At 45.0% G+C, this 21,002-nt stretch overlaps 2 protein-coding genes across 7 annotated transcripts; one reads left to right on the top strand and one right to left on the bottom strand.

The window, feature by feature from the left end:
* Positions 1 to 4,907: 4,907 nt before the first annotated feature.
* Positions 4,908 to 12,732, bottom strand: LOC129205703 (uncharacterized). Of its 6 annotated transcripts, none has more exons than XR_008576833.1 (4): positions 12,016 to 12,152; positions 11,160 to 11,357; positions 6,885 to 7,113; positions 4,908 to 5,247 (listed from the first exon to the last, which is right to left on the bottom strand). XR_008576833.1 is itself a non-coding variant. In XM_054823732.1 (4 exons), exons 1-4 carry the CDS (start codon positions 12,719 to 12,721, stop codon positions 5,227 to 5,229), a joined length of 480 nt encoding a protein of 159 aa, XP_054679707.1. In that variant the 5' UTR covers positions 12,722 to 12,732; the 3' UTR covers positions 4,908 to 5,226. The 6 variants fall into 6 exon arrangements, 5 of the variants coding, with proteins under 5 accessions (XP_054679707.1, XP_054679708.1, XP_054679703.1 ...); XM_054823732.1 differs by lacking the exon at positions 12,016 to 12,152 and adding an exon at positions 12,690 to 12,732; XM_054823733.1 differs by adding an exon at positions 8,787 to 8,842 and having other exon boundaries at positions 11,160 to 12,156.
* ING2 (inhibitor of growth family member 2) lies at positions 12,559 to 17,610 on the top strand. The gene is made up of 2 exons (XM_054823734.1): positions 12,559 to 12,768; positions 16,345 to 17,610. Exons 1-2 carry the CDS (start codon positions 12,579 to 12,581, stop codon positions 17,013 to 17,015), a joined length of 861 nt encoding a protein of 286 aa, XP_054679709.1. The 5' UTR covers positions 12,559 to 12,578; the 3' UTR covers positions 17,016 to 17,610.
* The last annotated feature ends 3,392 nt before the right edge of the window (positions 17,611 to 21,002 follow it).

Genomic DNA, 21,002 nt, shown 5'->3' with positions numbered 1-21,002 from the left:
AGAGTTTGTGCAGTCCTGTCAGTTCTGAAACCTCTGGGTCTCCCTTCCAGGTACTGTCCTGGTCTGTAGCGATTGCAATGCCGGGCTTTAATTGCCTGACATTGCTGATGAGGACCGGCTAGAACAAATGCACTAACACTGAAGGCGTGCAGAATTGTCTCAGGGGGACAAATGAAACCAAAAGAAAAATTGACCCTGTTTTTACTGCGGGAGCACAGGAAATCGCAGTCATTAAAAATGACTCCTGCTTCCTATGAGGGCTGCTAGAACAGCTCAAGTACGTGACGTCAGTTCCCCACGGAGAGCTGCCGCCGCTAGCAGGTTACAAGGTACGTATGTACCAATTGCGGCTTGCAGGGGAACCAAGTGACGCGAGGGGGGTCCCAGCGCTGCAGTGGGGCGCTGGCCACAAGGCGGCGCTATGGCGTCTCGCCGGCGGGACTCCCGCCTTGCGCCCCGCCCGCCCCGCCCTGCGCAGGCGCTGCCAGCGGTGCCGCGGAGGGCGTGGCTTCGTAGCCAGCAGCCCTCGAGCTGCCCGACTCGGGGGTGGAGCCTCGGCGCTTAATTTGCTTAATATATTCCCGGGGCGGTGCCACGGCGGCGTCCCCTCGGTGGGACCGGTATCACGGTCACCCGGAGCCGCGCCGCTCATCTGGGGGCGGCGAGACGGCATCCCAGTCTGTGCACCGTCTGCGGGGACCAACCAACAGAGAAACGGGGCAGGGAGCACTCCCTCGCTCTGCCCTAGAAGTTCTCCTGGGGGCCGCCTCATATAAGGCGGCGGCGGGGGGAACATAAGGGCGGGATGCTCTGAAGACCTGCTCGCTAGGCCACGCACGGAGGACGCTGGTTCCTCACGGGCCCCGCGCCCGCCTAGGGGAAAGTCCCCGGACCGCCGGCAGAGAGTGCCGGGCGCTGCCGGCGCCCTCGCCCGCCCCCATCTCACGCATTTCACCGCCGAGACGCCCCTGGGCTGAGCGGGTGAGCGCGGGGCGGGCTCTCGTCACGGTCACAGACACGCAGGTAGTGCGCAACCGCACCAACAGAACGGGGCTCACTCTCAGGCCATCCCTTTTTACCGGCTCCGGCCCCTTTTGGGCCGCCCCCGCGGCGGGGCGAGCTGGACTTCCGCAGCGGCGGAGCACCTCGGGGGAAACTTAACTGCTGCGTGGGAACTTCCCCGGCGCAACAGAGCTGTTTGCAGGAAAAGCAAAGCACGCGTGCGGACACACCATGTCCCCGGCAGTGGCTCCGGCTGGCAGGACACGCGGTCCCGCGCCCCCTTATCTCCTCATACCCGCTGGGTTTCAGGGCGCCTCGTGACGTACAGGCTGTCAGGGAGGCACTCGCCTGACGTAGCTCCTGTCCCTGCCCGAAAAGGCTTTCCTTCCTTCCCGGCTCCAGGAAGCAAGGGTATCTTGTCACGTTCGTTTGCCCACGCAGAAGTTAAATGCAGGAGAGTGTGACGCGTATCCGAGTGACAGCACGAAAGCTGACAGTACAAACACCACGCTTCTCCAGCGCAGCAGGCACTATGCACACGCAGCTGCATGGGGCGTACCCTGGTTTCCCCTGCTCACCTGGGGCTCCTCATAGAAGGCTGGCACTGCTGGCCGTGAGTGCCACCAGAGTTATCTGCCCGCTCTAGGCAGATTCTCATGCTTACACTCCCTGATGCTACGCAAGATGCTGCTGCCTGCAGCAATCACGCACATAAGTACTAGCCATGCTGATAAACTGAATTCATTTCGCAGGCAGTGCCGTTCTTGCCTCTAGAATGTCAAGCAAATAAAATATCACCGTGCTTGGCTCCATGGAATTAAGCCCTCTGCTGCCCTTCAGTCGTGTCTGGGTACCCAAACAGCACCCAAATAGCCCAGGGCCAACTCTTCCTTCTGGTTCATGCTCTCTTAGTATTTGTGAAGCTCCTGCGGTGAGCCCAGGCCTGCCAAACTAGCAACATGTCTCTTTTTGGTGGAGCTGCAGGCCCACGGCCTATATGTAGCACAGTACAGTTCACAAACCCCACTGGTTTCCAACATCTGCTGTTCTTTCAGCAATATCCTCACGGTGACATCTTTTCAGCCATGACAGACCCCTGTGCCAAGCAGAGGAGACCAGCGTGCAGAGCGGGGAGTAGCTCCGCACAGAACTAGCTATGACAGCTCTGACTGCTTCATGTGGAAGCTTTGAAAGGATGTGCAAAGGGCTGACAAACCACCAGGGTTGTGCTGTCATTTTGGTTGCTGCCTTAGCCACTTGAACTACTTGAGTGTCTTTCTCTCTTTTCTCCCATAACTTTTCATGTGATCAGCTATATGTAGGTGGGGAAAATAGAGATTTCAAATTAAATGCTATCAAAGAACCCATCCCAAAAGAAACAACTAAACTAGGGCACAGCTCTATGAGGTTCTCTCTGGTTTTGGTTGAGAAACTGTAATGAAATCTCAGTGTCCTAGTTTCATCTGCTCAAAAGGATATATCTAAGGCTCTATGAAGCTAACATGTTATGAGCTGTCACCCCTCTGTAGTGCAGGTAGCACTTGCAGTACAGGCTGATGACTGCAGACAACCTTGTGTAGACAAGCTGAAGCTTGTGCAGTGATTGATGTGGGGTTTTTTTTGTTTGGTGGCTGGTTTGTTTTTTTTTACCCTAGAGATTGCACTGTAGCACCTTAACATGTTGGGCTGTTTTTCTCTGTGTGTGGACAAAATTTTTTCACTCGTAGTTTATGGTAAATGTTAGTGTTCAAATTTGTTAAAAAGAAAGAATACATCAAAAATCAAACCCATCTCAACTATAGATGACAATGAGACATGATCTAGTGGTCCAGAGACTGGGGGGGGGGAAACACACATTGAAAGAGTTTTGATGCTCTCCCTCTCTCTTTCACAAGGCAGATCTATCCCTCAGCTTTCTAAGTTGCAAACTGCAGAGAAAATAACAGCAATATCTGCTTTGTAGAATATTTTTAAGCTTTTCTTTCAGCTAAAACGTGCATTTTTGCTACCTTTTGCATAGTGTATAATATGCCAAACTCTTTGTCCGCTTAACAACAATTAATTTGTATTTGTGTGCCTTCTAGATGGTTCTGTTAGCTGCCACTGCCTCAGCAAAGGTATTGCCATCAGCAAGATGATGTGTTTTTAAAGCAAATATTGTCATTTATGCTGGTTACCCCTGCACCACCCCCCATTTTAAATCTGCTGTCAGGAAGTATCAATTTTTAGGCTGTGATTAATTCCACCTCTCTTCCTTGCATGCATTTAAACCTGTGCAATTTTACTGAAGCCCTGTGATTACAGGAAAACAGTTAGTGCATGTGGCTGAGCTAGGATACCTGCCAATGTAGAGCTGGCCTGAGTGGAGCGTTACCAGTGCTTGCATGTGACTATCCAGATGTATGGCTGGCCTTTTGTAAATGACAGCAGAGGTTTCCATCTACACTGAAGACATATTCATGTATCAGTGTTCAGAAAAATGGGTTGTATGTTGATACCTGGTCATCATTTCAAATATGTTGTAGGTTAATTTGAAAATGGCACACGATAATTTCGGAGCACAACTGCCTGTTCCTAAGGCAATGGAAGATTGGGTTCTAGTGGTTACCAGTTAGGTATCTTCTTTCTCCAGTAACATTCCTGCAACTAAAAATCCATTGTTCAGCTCCGACATCTGAACCTACAGCCCTTTAAAGTTTGAATTGTCACTGATGGTTAAGTAACATTAATTGTTAGGCCCAAGTAGACTGTGGAACTACATGTTTTAAATGCCACTGTCAGAAATTAATCACATGGGCAAAAGATACTTTGTCATGAGGAAGAAAGCCGATCTGATGTTTGCCCCATTTTCTAAATCCTCTGGTGTTTTACCTTTTTACATATTGTATTTTACATATACAACCGCAGTCTAAGAGACAAAATATATTCAGTCAGATGCTGCCTATATTTTGAAAATAGCCCTCTACCCCAAAACCTTCCTTAGTTTGGAGCAAATGTCACATTTCTGTTTATTTTGGGGAAGACGATGATTGAGAGGGTAAAGATCTATTCATCTTGTTTAACCAATATTTTTTCTCACAATTACAACTGAATGATAGAGCAAATGTAAACTCTGTCATTTCTTGGAAAAAATGTGTACTTCACTCATATGTTAGTAGTATAGAATAATACTCATTTTTGGTAACGAAGTAAGTGGTGGCACTGAAAAATTTGCATAGAGCAGTACCCCTAAGAAACACAAAATGCAGGTGACTTGGTGCTACAGAGTTATTTTGAAGACATGAAATTACTCTCTGGTGCTATGTGCAGTGACTTTTCATTTGCACTAGAGATTAATTAATCATTGTACTGGGTTTGGATAAGCAGATTCCAGAGGAAAAAAGAAAAATCCACACTAGGAGGGAAATGAAATGAGGCTTCCTCCTGTTTCGTGTGGAGTTTTAATGATGTATGCCAAAACTCTCCTCAAGTTTTCAGGGGAACTTGGAAACTATCGTTTTCTGTAACTATAGGCATGTAATTACCCCATTTCTGCACACGGAGTGGAATTAATTTCTCTGACATCTATGACAATAGACCTGGGCTCCCCTCACAGTCAATGGAGACATTTTTAGGGCAAGACCTATTTATACTAAGATTCTCTCTCATTTGACATATTTGGCTCGATGACTCCCACCTTTACTTCGAGGTGGAAAGGAAAATTAACATCCACATACAGGAGAATATTATGAATCTCTTAAACCATTGACTATTGAAACTTCCTGCAGGTGCACTGCCTGCCCTCATTTCACAATCGTGATTACAAAGGTGCAATTGTGTATGTTTATTCCTCACAAGAGGAAGAAGAATGTGTTTTTCACATGACCTGTGCTGAGTAGCAGAATCACAGACACACAGGATGCATGTTAGTGTATAGCTCAGGTAAGAGCACATAAAAAATCCTTTGTTTATTGTGGGCAAAAGGGGCTCAGTCCTTTTCCATTAAAGTCACCTGGATTCTTCTATTTACTTGAATGGAAGAGGATCAAGCTTCAGGGCTCAAGTAAAACAATAAAGACAGTTGCCACATATTTGCATAAGATTAACTTGTTACCATTCCTCACCTGGCTTCCCTAAACATCATCTGCACACTTCCTGAGTTCTTTGGCACGATGATTGGCTCTGGAGGCAGAAAGCAAATCCACTGATTGTTTATGCTTTAAAACAGTAGGTGAAGAGGAAGAGTCACAGTCTGAAAGCTGTTCCCTGGAGAGGAAAAGAGGGACGGACATGTTACTTCAGCCACGAGTAGACAGATCCGTGTTGTAAATGATGGGGAATGATCCGCGCGGCTCTACCCATCGCAGCAGCCAGATGCTGCCCCTCAGCTGGTGAGGAGTGTCCCCCTCCTCTAAGGAGCTGCAGTTCCTATGCCAGCCAGCATGCTCCATAGCACCTGTGAAAAATGGTTGCTGTCCAGCTCCTGCTGACTTCCAGAGGGCATTCTGAACAGAGTGGATACTCTCAAAAAGGAACAGTGCGGTTCTGCTCAAAACAACGTGACAATATGTCACTATGCTCTGATGGAAGCAATGATGTCATATAAAAGTGAATTCCTTAACATCTCCCACTTTGGGCCTATCAACTTCTCAAAACTCTTTTGGGTACAGCCATGGGATTAAAGTATGGAAGCTGAATGGGAAGAACTGTAACAATAGATAAATAGTTATTACAAAACAAAGCACAAAGTAAACTTCGTTTGCACACTGTCCTGGTTTTGGCAGGGATAGAGTTAATTTTCTTCCTAGCAGCTGGTACAGTGCCATGTTTTGGATTTAGGATGAGAATAATGTTGATAACACACTGATGTTTTTAGTTGTTGCCAAACAGTCAAGGACTTTTCAGCTTCTCATACTGCCCTGCTAATGAGAAGCCAGGAGGCATCCACAGAAGCTGGGAGGGGACACAGCCAGGACAGCTGACCCCAACTGGCCAAAGGGATATTCCATACCGTACCATGACATGCTCAGGATGTAACTCGGGGGTGGGCCGGGAAGCAGTTCAGCTTGAGAATTAGCTGAGCATTGGTTTCAGGTGGTAAGCAATTGTGCTGTGCATCACTTGCTTTGTATATTCTTTTTTCATTATTTATTATCATCATCATTTTCCTTTTCTGTCCTATTAAACTGTCTTTATCTCAACCCACGAGTTTCACTTTTTTTTTTTTCGTTTCAATTGTGTCCCCCATCCCACTAGGGGGGTAAGGGGAGTGAGCGAACGGTTCTGTGGCTGTTTTAGCTGCCAGCCGGGTTAAACTATGACACACTTTACTCCATTTTTCACTCTGCTCTGAGATAAACAGAACCCATCAGTCTGAAGAAAAAAGATGAGCTGGATATTGCAGCTGCTTTCTTCCCCATGTTAATACAAGCCAACTGATCACTAATTTGGGCTCAGGAAGAAGTTTTCTTTTAGAGTTTATTGGCAGAAAACTTGGAACCTCTCCAGTTTTTGAACAAATGTTTGCATTTGGATGAGGAAGAACATACATCTCCTGAACAGTGCAGGATGTTTGTTACTTGGTGCTAGAGAGCTCTTTGATACAGATGAGGATGAGGCTAGCTGGGTGAAAAAACACATGCCAGTGTTTTCAGGACATGTACTGGTTTAGTTTATCACCTTATTGAAATGATCTGATGTTAGCCCATGTCTTATTTTTAGGTGTCTTACACTTGTGTAAATGAAAGAGAAAAATAATAATGGTTGTTACCATATGATTTGTGTTCCACCAGATAAATCAAGCCTAATATTAAAGGAAAGTCAAAAGTGATGACATCTGCCATTGCAGGGAAGTATCTTTTTTGGATAACCTGATGTTAGAGAACTTTTCAAGAATAGCTTACCTGGACAAACACGCTACTATCTCTGTAGCTCTGGCAGGGATAGCCTCTTCCTGGAATATCACCTATACAAAAGTCAACTATGGCCTTCCTATGGCCTATAGCTTTCTTCAGCTGACTTTTTAAAAAGCCCATCTGGCTTGTACTCATTCTTTCTCTCCTTTGTGTTTCTTTTCTTGGTATCTTGGAGAATTCTTCATCCTCCTCATCCCATGGAACCAGAGAAGCATACCTGCCAAGAAATATATATTGTCAAAAATCTGTTCTGTTCCATTTGCTTAAAAGAAGCACCCTGTTACCATCCTTTGAGCATCTCCACTAAATGCTAAGTAGGTCTTTCACAATTACAGCCCCTTATGGACTTGTCCTCATCAATAGTGCTGTTTTTCATTATTTTTTCCACAGGCTGAAACTCTTCCTGGGCTATCAATGGAAAGCTGAAAAAAAATCTAACCACCTAGTGTATTATTAGGTGAAACAGGACAGGAATCAGCTATGATTTGAGGATGTGTACTGGTTTTGGCTGGGATACAGTTAATTTTCTTCATAGTAGCTGGTATGCAGCTATGTTTTGGATTTGTACTGAAAATAGTGTTGATAATGCAGAGATGTTTTCCTAATTGCTGAGCAGTGCTTACACAGAGCCAAGGCCTTTTCTGCTGCTCACACCACCCCACCAGCAAGTAGGCTGGGGGTGCACCAGAAGCTGGGAGAGCACAGCCAGGACAGCTGACCTAGACTGGCGAAAGGGATATTCCATATCATATGATGTCATGCTCAGCATGTAACTGGGGAAGCTAGCTGGGAGGCAGGATCACTGCTTGGAAACAGACTGGGCATCGGGGGGCTTTTCTCCGCAGGTGGTGAGCAATTGCATTTGTGCATCACTTGTGGGGGTTTTTTGTTGGTTTTGGTTTTATTTTTATTCTCATTATTATCTCATTATTATTCTCTTCCTTTGTTATTCTATTAAACTGTCTTTATCTCAACCCACAAGGTTGGGTTTTTTTCCATTCTCCTCCCCATCTCCTTGGGGTGGGGGAGAAGTGAGCAAGCGGCTGCGTGGTGCTCAGTTACCCACTGGGGTTAAACCACAGCAGTATGTAAAATCAGGATTATAACAGATGAGAGGCAAAACTGCAAATGGGGAAACTAAGATTTGGATTAAATACATGGAAATATTTTATCATAGTAAAATCTATAATATAATGAAATAATCTTTCACAAGAAGAAGGGGAATACTCTGATCGGGACTCCTAAAAAACTGTACTGGGAAATGATAAAGAAACATAACTGTGGGGATCTATTCTCCATGAAAAGTGGGGGTAGTTTAGAGACATATAAATAAATCTAAATAAAATCAGTATAGGACTTCTGTGTATTATTTACTCTTGGAAGACAACCATTGAGGCAGGTTTTATGCAATACACCCTAATAACACATGCCTGATACCACTGCAAATGTCAACCTCAAGCTGACAATTCTCCATTTAGTGGAGAGTGTTGGTGGAAATGTATAGTCATTCTGCCTGCCCATCTCTACAAACAGCAGGGCTTTGCTCTACCATGTCTTTTGTTATCTCCAGATTATTCTCACAGTCATCGAAAGAAAAAACATAGTTGGGGTCGCAGAGGCTATCAGCCTGCAAACTGGAGTCCAATACATCAAAATTCTCCTACCCATTTTGAGGCACTATCAAACCAGAGAATTCAGCCTGTTATTCTTGCTTTTCTCCCCTCTGCAGCTTCAAACATGCAGCAAGCTAAGGCTTCTTTTTCCTAGGGAAATCTGCTCTAATGTTACTGTGCATTCTTAAAACTACTCAAAATTTAAATCTTTATTTTAGTGTTTGAAAGCAGCAGGCAACATTTAAATTCAGGAAATGTTAATTGATCTCTGCTGTACCTTAGATACTGCTTCCCCCATAGTGACAAACAGCAAGTTTTTAGCACAGTAACCACCTGTAACAAATATTACAAATTATTCTAAAAAAGACTTTTTTGGCTATTTCTTTACCAATGGTACATACATACTTAGTACATACATAGTTTCTAGTCGGAAAAAAAGCGATGCCAAAATTCTATTTTAAAATTAACATTTAATCGTAATTAGCATTTAATTTTAAATAACATGTTAATTTTTAATGAACATTTTTGCTTTGTTTTTCTGCTCTGTAAGGGAAATCTCTATTTCTCAGCTTTATTTCTTCACGAGATTCAAACTTATTATAAGCAGAAACACAACCCCTCAAAACAGCCAACATCTTTCTAAAGAATATTGTATCACTTATATTAATCCAGATCCTTTTGCACTGGTATACAGGTAGTGCTTTTTGCCTGTACAGTAAGTGTTATCTATTAATATTATATGAAAGAATTCAATTGATGAGGCTTCAGTTACTCAGAAGTGACAGCAGTGAACAGATAAAGTTTCAGCTGTTTACTGCTGATGGAAGTGAAGGTAACTAGGTTATTTTCACTTTCTAAATCTATTTGTGCAAAAATGAGACAAGTAGCATAAAATTATCTGAGGTTTAGCTTCATTAATCTGAGCTGTCACAATAAGCAATATTAAGAAGCAGGTGGTTTTACTAGTGTTATGGATTTTAAGATGACGCTGTCCTCAAGAACATGAACACAGAGTTGCAGACTTCCTGGTTTTTTTGGCCGGAGTGACATCAGTGTAATAAAGAATGTTTTGAAAGTACTGCCTACAGCTTTGTTTTCATTCATTTTTATGAACTTGCCAACACACTGCTGACTCGGGCAAAGCCATCCATCTACAGCTACAATTACTCAACATCTTAGACGCAGACGTATGGAAATCACTGTCATGTAGGATACCAGCTTAGCAGCTGCATGAGTTGAAAGTTAAGAATGTGTTTATATACTTTCATGAACTAGGGTCTTAAGAAAATAATACTTGCAGACTGCCATCACGTGAGATGCTGATCTGCGGGCTGATCAGATGAAGTCAGCAAGGTTCAACACACTAATTTTGTTGTAGGACTAGCCGTGGAACCATCTGGCACAGATTGTGTATTCACAGAATTGTAGAAAAAAAGTAGGCTGGAAGGGATCCTCTCGAGGGCATCAAAGCAGAGCCAGCTTCACAGCCAGATCAGGTTGTGCCAGGCCTCATCCAGTTAGGCTCCGAAAATATCCGAGGATGGAGACTATACAACCTCTCTGTGCAACCTGTGCTGCTGCTGCTTAACCACTACTCTAGATCACACCACCTTGAAATGTTATCTACAGGATTAGTATGGGTACTCTTTTAGTGCTGGCCACTTACCTATAGGTAGGAATGTAAGACAGAAGGGGTTTTTGGGATCTGGTTTTTGGTTTGTTTGGTTTTTGGTTTTGGTTTTTTTGGGTTTTTTTTCAATTTACCCTTGAATTCAGTCATCTCTGATGCTGGTTTTTTTCTAAGTTTGCCAGATGTCATATTTTTCTCCACCTTTTTTTTTTCAAGTTCCTGAAACATAAATGCAACATACTGCAAAATGTACAGGTCTCCTCAGGATGTTTCAAGACCCCACAGGATTATTTTTTTCCTGATGCTTACCAATTATTATTCATGTAGTAAAGATCAGAAAAATGTCTGAAAGAGAGGTAGAGATGAAATCTCAACTGTTTAGTAATTCTATCTGCTTTATATCATCTTCCCAGTAGAAGAATGTATATAGCTAAAAAGTGTATTTCTACTTTTGTTTCCTACTATATTTGCTGTGGCCAACATTTGATACAAATTCGGGAACAGCCTTGGGAAAGACAAGATACTGTGTCAAAATTGGGAGATTTGTTGGCAGGCAAGTGGGTTTTAAAAGGTTAAACTTCTTTGACGCCTTGTTTAAAATTCTCTGTAATGATTTCTCAGGATAAAATGTCACTCAGCTTCCCCAAGTAATAGTTTATCACAAATCATTTTGCTTTTATTTAAAGCTAAATCAGGGAGCTGTTATGATGGGCAAGAGCAGTCTAAACTACTGCTTTTTACAGTTGGAGGATACAAATTAATTAGATGCCTCACCCTATCAACTGCTGCAGGAAGAAAAGCTTGACTATGGAGCACGCTGTTGTGTACCTGACAGCAACTTGCCTTCCCTGCGCACAGCCTGTCACTACGCTATCGGTACAAACCTCACCTCATGATGAAAATTGCTCTTCAAGAATAAGTTGTTGCAGATATAGCTCACAACTGTGTTTGGGAAAGAAATACACAAGCCATCTGCAAACAATTTAATGCATATATACATTTTATTGCAGTAGGACTTACCCACATTCCCCTCCTGTCAGACACAATGCCCTTAGAAGGGTGCGCTTCAAGAGATTTAGTGCCATCAGTGCTGGCAGGTTATTTAGTATGCCAAAATATTCCAAGAAAACGAGAGGATGGGGCAAAGGGTAAGGTTTCAGCATCAAATGTAAAACTTCTGTACTTTTCTGCTCACTCAAATAGCTTTTGCAGTATCTCCTGAAAACGTGGGAAGGTTCAAGATCGTGACTGAAAATACAGTGCAGAGTTTCACGGCCTACATAAAGGAGCAAAAGTAATCCATGGCAGCCACAACACGTCCTCGAGATAAACTCCTCAACGACTCCAGGGACAGAGTATGTTTGAGGAAGAACAGATAAACACGGGTGGGGGATGACCGAAGAAGGGCGTCAATCAGTGCTAATAAACACACCCCACGAGAGCAGGAGGCGGCACGACCGAGGGACCCTCGTGGATCCCTCCCCGCGCCCCCCCCGACCCCGAGACACTCGCGGTCCTCAGAGCCAGGTCACAGCGCCGCTCCCCGCCCTGCCAACAACCCCGCAGCGGCAGACGCTGACTGAACACTGGAGGTAAACCGGCACTACTCACACCTGGCCGTCATTTCTGCTCTCTTCACCTTCACCTCACAGAGGTGCAACAGGGGACACACGCCGGCCACGGCTGCCCCTCGGGGAAGGCGGAAAGCCGATGGCGAGGGGCCGGCGCCGGTCCACGGGCTGCTCGGTGAGGCTGGGCGCAGAGATGGCGGGCACAGGGACAAACGCACCCGGCCATTGGGAGAGCCCCCGCCCCGCCTCAACGCCCCCCGCAACGACCGCCCGCCCCCGCCCACACATGGGCGCTGCTGGGGCACCTGGTGCGGGGAGGGGCGGGGCGAGGCGCTCGGTCGCAACCGAATAGCTGCGGTCCGCCGTCGGGCTGCGGAGCGTGAGTGGTCTCCCACGGCAGCTGCCTCCATCAGACAGCGACCCCACACCGGCCGGGCACGGAAACAGCGGGCGTGTGCGCCTTTAAGGGAGGTTCCGCCTCCGCGCTGGCTCCCGCCCCTTTCCGCGCGCCGAGCCAGTAGGAACGGGCGAGAGGAGAAGGCGGGAGAATGCGAACCTCTTGCAGCACCGCCAGCCGCGCCTTATAAGGGCAGGGCCTCGCGCATGCGCGTAGCCCAGCGGCCAGGGGCGGGGGCTCCGAGTGGGTTTTGCTTCGGCGGCGGCACCGCGGCGGGAAGGGGCGCGGGACCCCGCGGAGGCGCGGCCCAGCCCGGCCCGGCGGTGTATTCACCCCCCTACCGCGGCGTCTCGGCCCGGCCCGCACAGCTCGGCCCGCGGCGGGCAGAGGGGCGGCGGCAGCGGGAGGGAGCGGAGCGGGGCCGCCGCGGGGACCCCGCGCCCGGTGCGGGCGGCGCGGAGGCGGCGGCGGATGTGCTGCTGGCGCGGGGGCATGATGCTGGCGGGGCTGCAGCTGGTAGCGGGGCCGGCGGCGCCGGGCGGGGAGCGGGCCCGGCTGCTCTCGCTCTACGTGCAGGACTACCTGGAATGCGTGGAGTCGCTGCCGCTGGACATCCAGCGGAACGCCTCGCTGCTGCGGGAGATGGACACGCAGTGCCAAGGTGGGCGCCGCCGCGGGACGCGGCCTCTGCCACAGGGCACCGGGCGGGGGAGAAGGGGGGGGCCTGCTGCCCGCCCGCCGCACATGCGCCCGGCGCAGAGGGGCCGGAGCCGGGGCGGGCCCGGCGGAGGGGGGTGGGCGCCGAGGTGGACCCCCTGCCGGGGCCTGCGCGGGGCTGAGCCCGCGGCGGTGCGGGGCGCCGCGCTCGGTGTCTGCCGGAGCGGGTGGAGGGCGGTCCCTCCCGAGGTAGGGCGCCCTGCGATGGCGGTGGCCCCGCCTCGGGGGCGATGGGAGCCGGCTGTTTCTCGCTGCCCGGAGCTAGGCCCCGGCTCCGCGCGGGGGCCCGCTCCGCCGTGCGGAGCCGCTCCCGCCCCGCTTTCCCCCACTGGGCAGCCCCGCTGATTGAACTGGCGGCGGTGCTGCTGGAGGTGGGAGCACGGGAATCGGTTTTACAGGTCCCTCTGCTCGCCGCGGTGTGGGGTGCCGCGTCCCGGCGGAGCCGTGTCCCAGTCCCACGGTAAATAGCTGCTCTCGGGACCGTCCCGCCGGGCGCTGACCCGGGGCGCTGAGCGAGGAGGCTGCGTAGTGCGTTCGCAGTGTCCCTCTGGTAACGGAGAGGGTCCGTGAAGCGGGAAGTTCCCCTGAACTTCAGTCAAAGACGTGGCTTCTTCCGAGATGCAGGTTAAACGTCAATTACATCCATCACGCCTCGCATTCTTGGGCTGCAGAGCTGTGGTGTCTTTCACTTCTAATTACTGCCCTACCGCCTAATGGTAAGGTGGGACTTGCTCCTGAAGAGCATTACTGCTTCAACTCTGCGACGGAGGCCGAGTGCCGCGGCAGGAGCGGGGGGGGGGGGGGGGTGGCCCCGCGGAGCAGGAACTGGAGCCGTGTGTCCCTCCCTCATGGCAGGCCTTCTCTCTCTGGGGGAGAGGGGACCCTCAAGGCCTTTCAGGCGTTGAACGGGTCACGTCGGAACATAGCTATTGGATTCTTTCAATTATCTTTCTAATTACCCAGGAAGATAGATAAGAACAGGCTTTTGTGAGTTTTCTGTGTTTTTAAGGTCTGAAGGGCTAGACTTGTCTGCAGCGTTTTGAATTGCTAGTCAAGGCTGGACTGCCTGGCAGGCTCCTTACCTGATCTGTGGTGACAATACTCTAGATCTGTCTTGAATAGATTCAGTCTTTTATTTAGGCTGTATCTCCTATATGTACTCCTCCAGCCACTAATACAGTACTGGCCCAAAGCAGAGGTTTGTTGCTAGCTTTACCAAAGTCTTCAACTGTTTACAAAAAAAACCCCAAACAACCCAAAGCCTTAAAAATGTGATTAAAATATTTTAGGCCTGAGTCTGAAGATGTAAAAGCAGTGCTATATAATTTCAGCTAACTTAAAAGGTAGTGATAGTTCATGCAGGAGGGACAAAGGCACTCCTGCGCTTGGAAAACTGGAAATCCTTTTCGCTTTATTAGCTCCACCAAACTTAATCAGATTATCTGTAATGAACGTTTGGCCCTGGTTTGTGTTGTATTTGGTTTATTGTGTTTTGGGGTTCTTTTTAAACGTGTTTCAGAGCTATTTAGTTGTGTGTATGGATGTTTTTTCTCATCTTAAGAACCAACAAGGAGTTTGGTTAACTTGCATCTCTGTCAACCTGAAAGTTCTTTCCTCTTGTTGATAGATGGTGATCCATTCAAAGTGTGCAGCATACCTTCACGAGCTGCACCCAGGAAATAAGCAGCATAGGGTGAATGTTGTTCTCTGTCGCCATGTGAAAAAGCTAACAGTTACTGCTTGGGGTCCTTCTGGGCAGGGCTTTCCCAATATGGGAAATCTGTGTAACTACACCTACACTTTTTTTCTCCCCCTCCAAAAAAAAAAAGACTGGGTGGGAGATAATGTGGCTGCAGAATATTGTATTCTGGTTATGCCTTTCTAGTTCAACAGGCCACAAAGTACCTTACTCCACACTTTTCAGGAGCAGAGAGTAAGATATCTTTTTTTATATCCCCCCCTGCTCCAGTCAGGGCAACAGGCAAGCGATGCAGCTGAAAGTGCAGGGAAACAAAGCCTGTGTTTTTTAATGGCAGCTGGAATGCTAGTATTGAGAAAAAAAATAGATTGAGTTATTGGACAGGCAGAGTAGTGATTTTTATCTTCCTCTAGTGACAGTCTGGAACAGAACAAAATACTGCTGGCTCCTGTTGTCATACAGGTTTCAGACTATATAGTAAAAAACAGCTATTCACGCTTAAGCTACTGTTTCAAGATGTCAGTAGCAAAAAAAGTCACTGAACAATGTTGAGATAATATCTATGGCTTCCATTTAGCACAAGCTTGAATCATTTTGGAACTGTACAATGCAGACAAATTCTTTAAAAATGAAAGCCAGTTTGTGAAATGCAGGTCTTTAGGAAGAGATATTGTACTGCATACCTTCTTGCTTTAGAAGTAAATAGTTTAGTATCATTCATAAATTCCCTTGCCTGTTCAAATAAAATCCTTAAGTTGTTTCTGAAGGAACCAGAACTGTATCTAATGCTGTGCATCAGGTTTCACTGTCGGTTCTGCTCATCTATTTCCTTACACGGTAGCAATTTCTGTCTCTTATGTATAGATCTAGTTTAACTTTAGGTCTGGAAATATTATTTTAAAATCCAGCAATATAGAACAATAGAGTAAAGACTAAGACTGGCTTATAAGGCATTTGTTAATCTCATATTTGGGTTCATTAAACTTGCTTCGAAGAACTAAATGTTATGAAAGATTTACAGCAATCCCTGCAGTTATTTTGCATGACTTGCAAGAAGAAAACTTAGAAGTCAAGCTGTGAGCCACTCATTACTAGTTGCTTAAAAATATCCTGTGATGCACTAAGCAGTAGGTCACCTATTCTGTAAAGTTCAGCCTCGATTTAAAACACAACTTGCTGTAATTTGTCTTGGTAATAGGAAAAGCATTTTGAGTGGTTTAAATTGATTTAAATCCTGATTGTAAATTTGCTATTGTGTAACTTAAGTTGTCATACTCCTCCTATCACTATGTCTACTTGAAAGTGTAATACCAAACCTTTAGATGAATAAGAAGGGGAAGGCAGAGGACCTGGATATCCTAATTTTGGAGTGTTATGTATCATGATATATAATAATTATATGAATTCTAAGTTTCTTCCTGTGATACAATAAGCTATTGCTTTGGTTTGTAGGCAGGAGTTTTGGAACTACTGTGGTAAGGACTCTCAACAGAAATTCTTGCTTTTTCAGATGGAGGCAGGATCTGGACTAGCTGTGCTCCAGCAGCTATGGTCCCCTTTCTTGGGTTATCCTTTGTTTTTCCAGTGGCTTAAATAAGCTTGCTTTTTCTTAGAACTTAAGATTTTTTTTCCTGCAACAGATTGTGATCTTTAACACTGATTTGATGACCACGTGCAACTTGAATAAAATATCTGATCTAGCCCACTAGGATATACGATGATTAAAATTTGTACTATTTCTCATCAGTTAGAAATACATTTCTATATTTTCTTGAGCGTGTTCCATCTTGTGTAATTATTCCTATTATCTTTATTTTATAGAAGCGTTAAAAGAAATAGATGATGTCTATGAAAAATACAAGTCAGAAAATGATCCCGTTCAGAAGAAACGCTTGCAGCAGCATCTTCAGCGTGCATTAATCAACAGCCAAGAACTTGGAGATGAAAAAATTCAAATAGTTACTCAGATGCTAGAACTGGTAGAGAACAGAGCCCGGCAAATGGAAACACATTCTCAGTGTTTTCAAGATCTGTCTGAGAATGAAAAGCCTCTAGAAAAGGCAAAGATGGAGTCCTGCCAGCCAGAGAGATCTTCGCGTAGACCTCGTCGCCAGCGAACCAGCGAAAGCCGTGATCTGTGCCATATAGCAAATGGTATTGATGACTGCGATGATCAGCCACCTAAAGAAAAAAGATCTAAGTCTTCCAAGAAGAAAAAACGCTCCAAAGCCAAACAAGAGAGAGAGGTTTCACCTGTAGAATTTGCAATTGATCCCAATGAACCAACTTACTGCTTATGCAACCAAGTGTCTTACGGTGAAATGATAGGATGTGATAACGAACAGTGTCCTATCGAGTGGTTCCACTTTTCATGTGTTGGACTCACCTACAAACCAAAGGGGAAATGGTATTGCCCCAAGTGCAGAGGAGACAATGAGAAAACAATGGACAAATGTACTGACAAATCCAAAAAGGATAGAAGATCGAGGTAGTGAAAGCAATTCATGTTTTAAAGAGTTGCTCCTTTTATATTAAAATGTTTAATTTCCAGAGAATGCTGTTTTAGGAAATGCATAAGACTATGCAATAATTTTTAATCTATAATATTAATGGAGTATTAAAAGCTGTTATATCTTCTGTGATCTTTAACTTTCTGCACTGAATAACCAAATAATTGAAACAGGGTGGCTTCAGACCTTCACAGGAGACATTACAAGCATATGGCGCTTGGTTTCAATTTAACCCCATTAGTATTTTAAAGAACCTTGTGAATCTTGAAATAATGGTGGTGGGAAAGATACTGAAGAACTTTTCATGTTATGGGAAAGGCGTTGAAAGGCCTCACGTAACTGCTAGAATCTTGACAACTGAATTTGTTCTTTATCCCAGGTCTGAAGTTTTCAGTTTTTGTGTTAACATCACACATTTGGAATTAGGGTTTTTGAATTCAGCTGTAACAGTAAAAGTCTTCCGAGCTAAAAGCAGACCTCTTCAGTGACTTTCATATGACCAGTATGTTATTTCAAGGAAGAAAATACCACTAACTTAAGCTTTTTTTTTGTCAATATTAAACTCTTGTCTTTGTGACTTTATACTTGGGAGTCAGTTTTTGGATATGATGGAATTATGGTGTATATGCAGTTTTGGATATTCTTAGTAGGTTTTGTTGTGGTTCTGTTGAGCATCCTGATGTGGTCTTTACTGTTTAAAACATTATCTCTAATGCCAAAACTATTTCCTTGATTGTTAATGTTTTGCCACTGCCTATATAAGCCTTGAAGTGGTAGAAGGATCCCTTGAGAGGAGGGGATATTGACATCTCAGGGAAGAGAAATTGCAAATGTGATGAAATCATCATCATAATCTCTAGAGAGCTGAAACATGACTGGTATCCTCTAGGATGTAAACCTTGCTTTTCCTTAAATGTTATTTGTGTACGTTTGCGGCCACACCTGGGTTTAGGTACAGCACCACAGTTCTTGGACTTGGGTGACTATCTAAAAAGCCTGAAGGCAAAAGCTTTCAATGAAAGTTTTGATAGATAATAGAAAATGAAACATAAGCATGACTGGCACAGAGCCAGTAGACAATTCCCAACAGGTTTCTGACAGGTTAGGTAACAGTGTTGTCCTTAAGTATGCTGGTAGTGTCTAAACACTACTTGGGTGGTAGTTAAAAGTGAACTTCCTCACCCCCATGCCTTAGAGGAGGTAGAGAAAAGATGAAAACAGCTGTTCCTGCCCCTTTGCAATGGGAGATGCTAATAGAGAAGTGGTGTACCAAAGCTTGCACCTAGAGTTCCTGCTCAACGGTGTTCTCCCTTGTGTCCTGGTGGGCTGGGCAAGGCAGACAGAGCAGCTCTGCAGGGCTGGGGGGGGGGGGCGGTTCTCTCTAGCTGGGCTGCAAGTGCACAGAAGTCCTGAGAGACCTCTGCTCTTTGTTGCTGAGGTCTCCCTTGACAGCACAGAGGGAGAAGTGACACTATCTCTGGCTAAGCCTGGTGGAAAAGCAGTTGTGCTGAGTTGAGAGCAGCCCAGAAGGCAGATGAGCAAAAGCAAGCCATAGTGGATGAATGCCATCAAAACTCCCTCCTGCATTTCCACTAGAGGGCTGTGACGGCTGGGGCTGGATGAACTGCACTTGGCATAAAGAAAGCCTCTGTGCTGTTGGGCCAGATGGTATGAATCAATGTGCAGGAGACTAAATATTATCAGCTATGTAAAATACTCAGCCTGTTACCACAGTTATGATCTGATTCTCTAACAGGATTTAGCATTTACAAGTAATACTAGTTAACATATGGCAGGGGAGTGTGAAGCTAGTGTTCTCAACTTTTGCTGTAAAATTGTAGGTTTATTAAGTGGACTAGCTCCACTGGGGATGTACCATCAGCGGGGTAGGCGAGAAGATAAACCTTATCCCAAGGCCCTATCTTGCTTTCCAGGCCTAGTGGCTAATCTGAGGTGGCAAAGATAAGCTTCTTGAGGGGGCTGGATCATGGCTACTGATGGAGAATGATCAGGCCAGCTGTTGGAGACAAGTGTTGTAAGTCCTCCTCTGTGCATTTTACTCCTTTTTCTATTTGTTACAGGTTAATGAATCTTAAATTTCCTTCTTGGGAAGACTGGTTGGAAGCCATGGGTTGGGGATTGTATCAACATCTAACATCTACCTAAAATGGCAATGCTCCGTAGTATTAAAAAGCATACATTACTTAACACTGGAGTTGCAGAACAAAGTACAAGTGAAATTGTAACTATAAACATTACTAATTTATCTTGAAAAGTATTGCTTGAATTTCTACTGGCTAAATCAAGAATTTTCTTTTTTTCCCAAGGCAGAGGAGAAAGCTGGGAGCCTTATATAATTGTTCATCTGGAATAATTGCTAAAGTAGGAAGTGTATGTTGTGGTGTTACAGAAAGAAAATTTTAGATTCTGAAAGTGGTCCAGATAAATACCTCTAATGCAGGGATGCTTTCTTTTATGGCAGTGGCCCTTCTAGTGGGGAAGATGAATTCTCAAGGTTTCCAGTGCAGATATTGCTGGGGAAATGGCACTTGCTTGCCTAATATGTGAAATTGCTCAAATGCAGAAATTATTCAGTTCATAAGCAGATTAGCAGTGTGCCCCAAATACACATGGGTACATCTAAAATTACCTTTTTTAAATACTCTGGCTAATTGGTTGTTAAAATGCACATGAGAAAAGATCTGATGTTATCTGGCACTTAGCATTTCACCACCTTTTTTTTTAACCAAACCCAGATTTTGTGGTTTTGCATCCGTTTTCATAGAAGATCAATGGTAATTGCTGAAGACACGCATAAGATGCTAGTATGAAATCAGAAAGGTAAGTAAAGACCTCTTAGGTTGCTTCTTAATGTTGAGTTCCTTTTCTTAAAGGGATGAACCTCACTAGTGAAGTGCAAATGAAAAGTAAACACTGTTGAACCAGTTCATCTTCAAGATATGTATTGACTGTCATGAAGTCTAGCTTCTTGGAAAGAAAAAAACCCAAAACCCCCAAAATCTGGGCAACAAATACTTTGGAAGCTGATATGTAAGTACACGGAAACTGCTTCCTCTTTGTGAAAATTGATGCTACATCCTAATTCAGCGTAGGTTACATTTTATTTTCTTGAAGCTTAATGAAACTGTGGTGCGCTTCTAAGTTCTTGCTTTTTGCTTTGCAGTTTTGAAGTAATGCAAGTTCAGCAGTAGCAAAAGGTCCCCATAAACTATTTAAAAGGAATGGTGTTGGAGCAAGAGTGTTTCTTGACCATTGTCCCATGGACCAGTTTGATTAATCTTGACAAAATAATTATTTAATCAAGCCAAACTTTAAAGCAAAGCAAAAAATAAACCTAATAGAAAGCTTACTGTTTTGAAAATCAACTGAGCAATTTAATAATATTTGCTGTCTACATTATAATGCCATCTTGCTATCTCCAGCAGTTACTGCTTTTTTTTTTTGCTTTTTTTGACTGGAATTCTGGCAGGTCTGGAATAGTAGCAATTGCCACACCAGCAAGTTAAGAGCTTTGAGTTCTTTCTCCCTCTTACCCACATATGTATTAAGAGGTCTCATCTCCAGTAGCTTTGCAAGTCTTTGACGTCGGCACCTCAGACTAGAAAAAAATACTGCAGGTTTCATAGAAAAGCCCAACTTGCTTTAAATGCTGCAATCTAATCTAGACTTTTTTTCCATACACACCTGAATTAATAGGACAATGATAAAAGCCCCTGCAAATCATGAAGATACTTTATCACATCAGGTAATATGTCTGAAGTTCTAGTGCATATTTCAAAGCTAATACTATCTTGGTAGCTACTGCTTGCTGAAGCCTGCTTTAAACTCAAATGACAGATGTAGTAGTCCTGAAAGGCAGCCTACCTACTCTGTGAGTCTGAGCAAAGAAATGTATTGTGGGCAAAGAAAAAGCAACTTGTTTGTGCTACAGCTTAGAAGTAGCATGTC

This window comes from Grus americana, chromosome 4, assembly GCF_028858705.1.
Source record: "Grus americana isolate bGruAme1 chromosome 4, bGruAme1.mat, whole genome shotgun sequence".
Lineage (NCBI taxonomy): Eukaryota > Metazoa > Chordata > Aves > Gruiformes > Gruidae > Grus > Grus americana.
This window is presented reverse-complemented; position numbering and strand designations above follow the sequence as displayed.

Excerpts from the sequence above, each read along its gene's own strand:
- LOC129205703 (XM_054823728.1), bottom strand. The coding sequence starts at position 12,120 with ATGGAGGCAGCTGCCGTGGGAGACCACTCACGCTCCGCAGCCCGACGG. Across the intron at positions 7,114-11,159 it reads CTGACAGGAGGGGAATGTGG|GTATGCTTCTCTGGTTCCAT; the intron begins GTAAGTCCTACT and ends ATTTCTTGGCAG. Across the intron at positions 5,248-6,884 it reads ATAGTAGCGTGTTTGTCCAG|GGAACAGCTTTCAGACTGTG; the intron begins GTAAGCTATTCT and ends TTTCCTCTCCAG.
- ING2 (XM_054823734.1), top strand. The coding sequence starts at position 12,579 with ATGTGCTGCTGGCGCGGGGGCATGATGCTGGCGGGGCTGCAGCTGGTA. Across the intron at positions 12,769-16,344 it reads GATGGACACGCAGTGCCAAG|AAGCGTTAAAAGAAATAGAT; the intron begins GTGGGCGCCGCC and ends TTTATTTTATAG.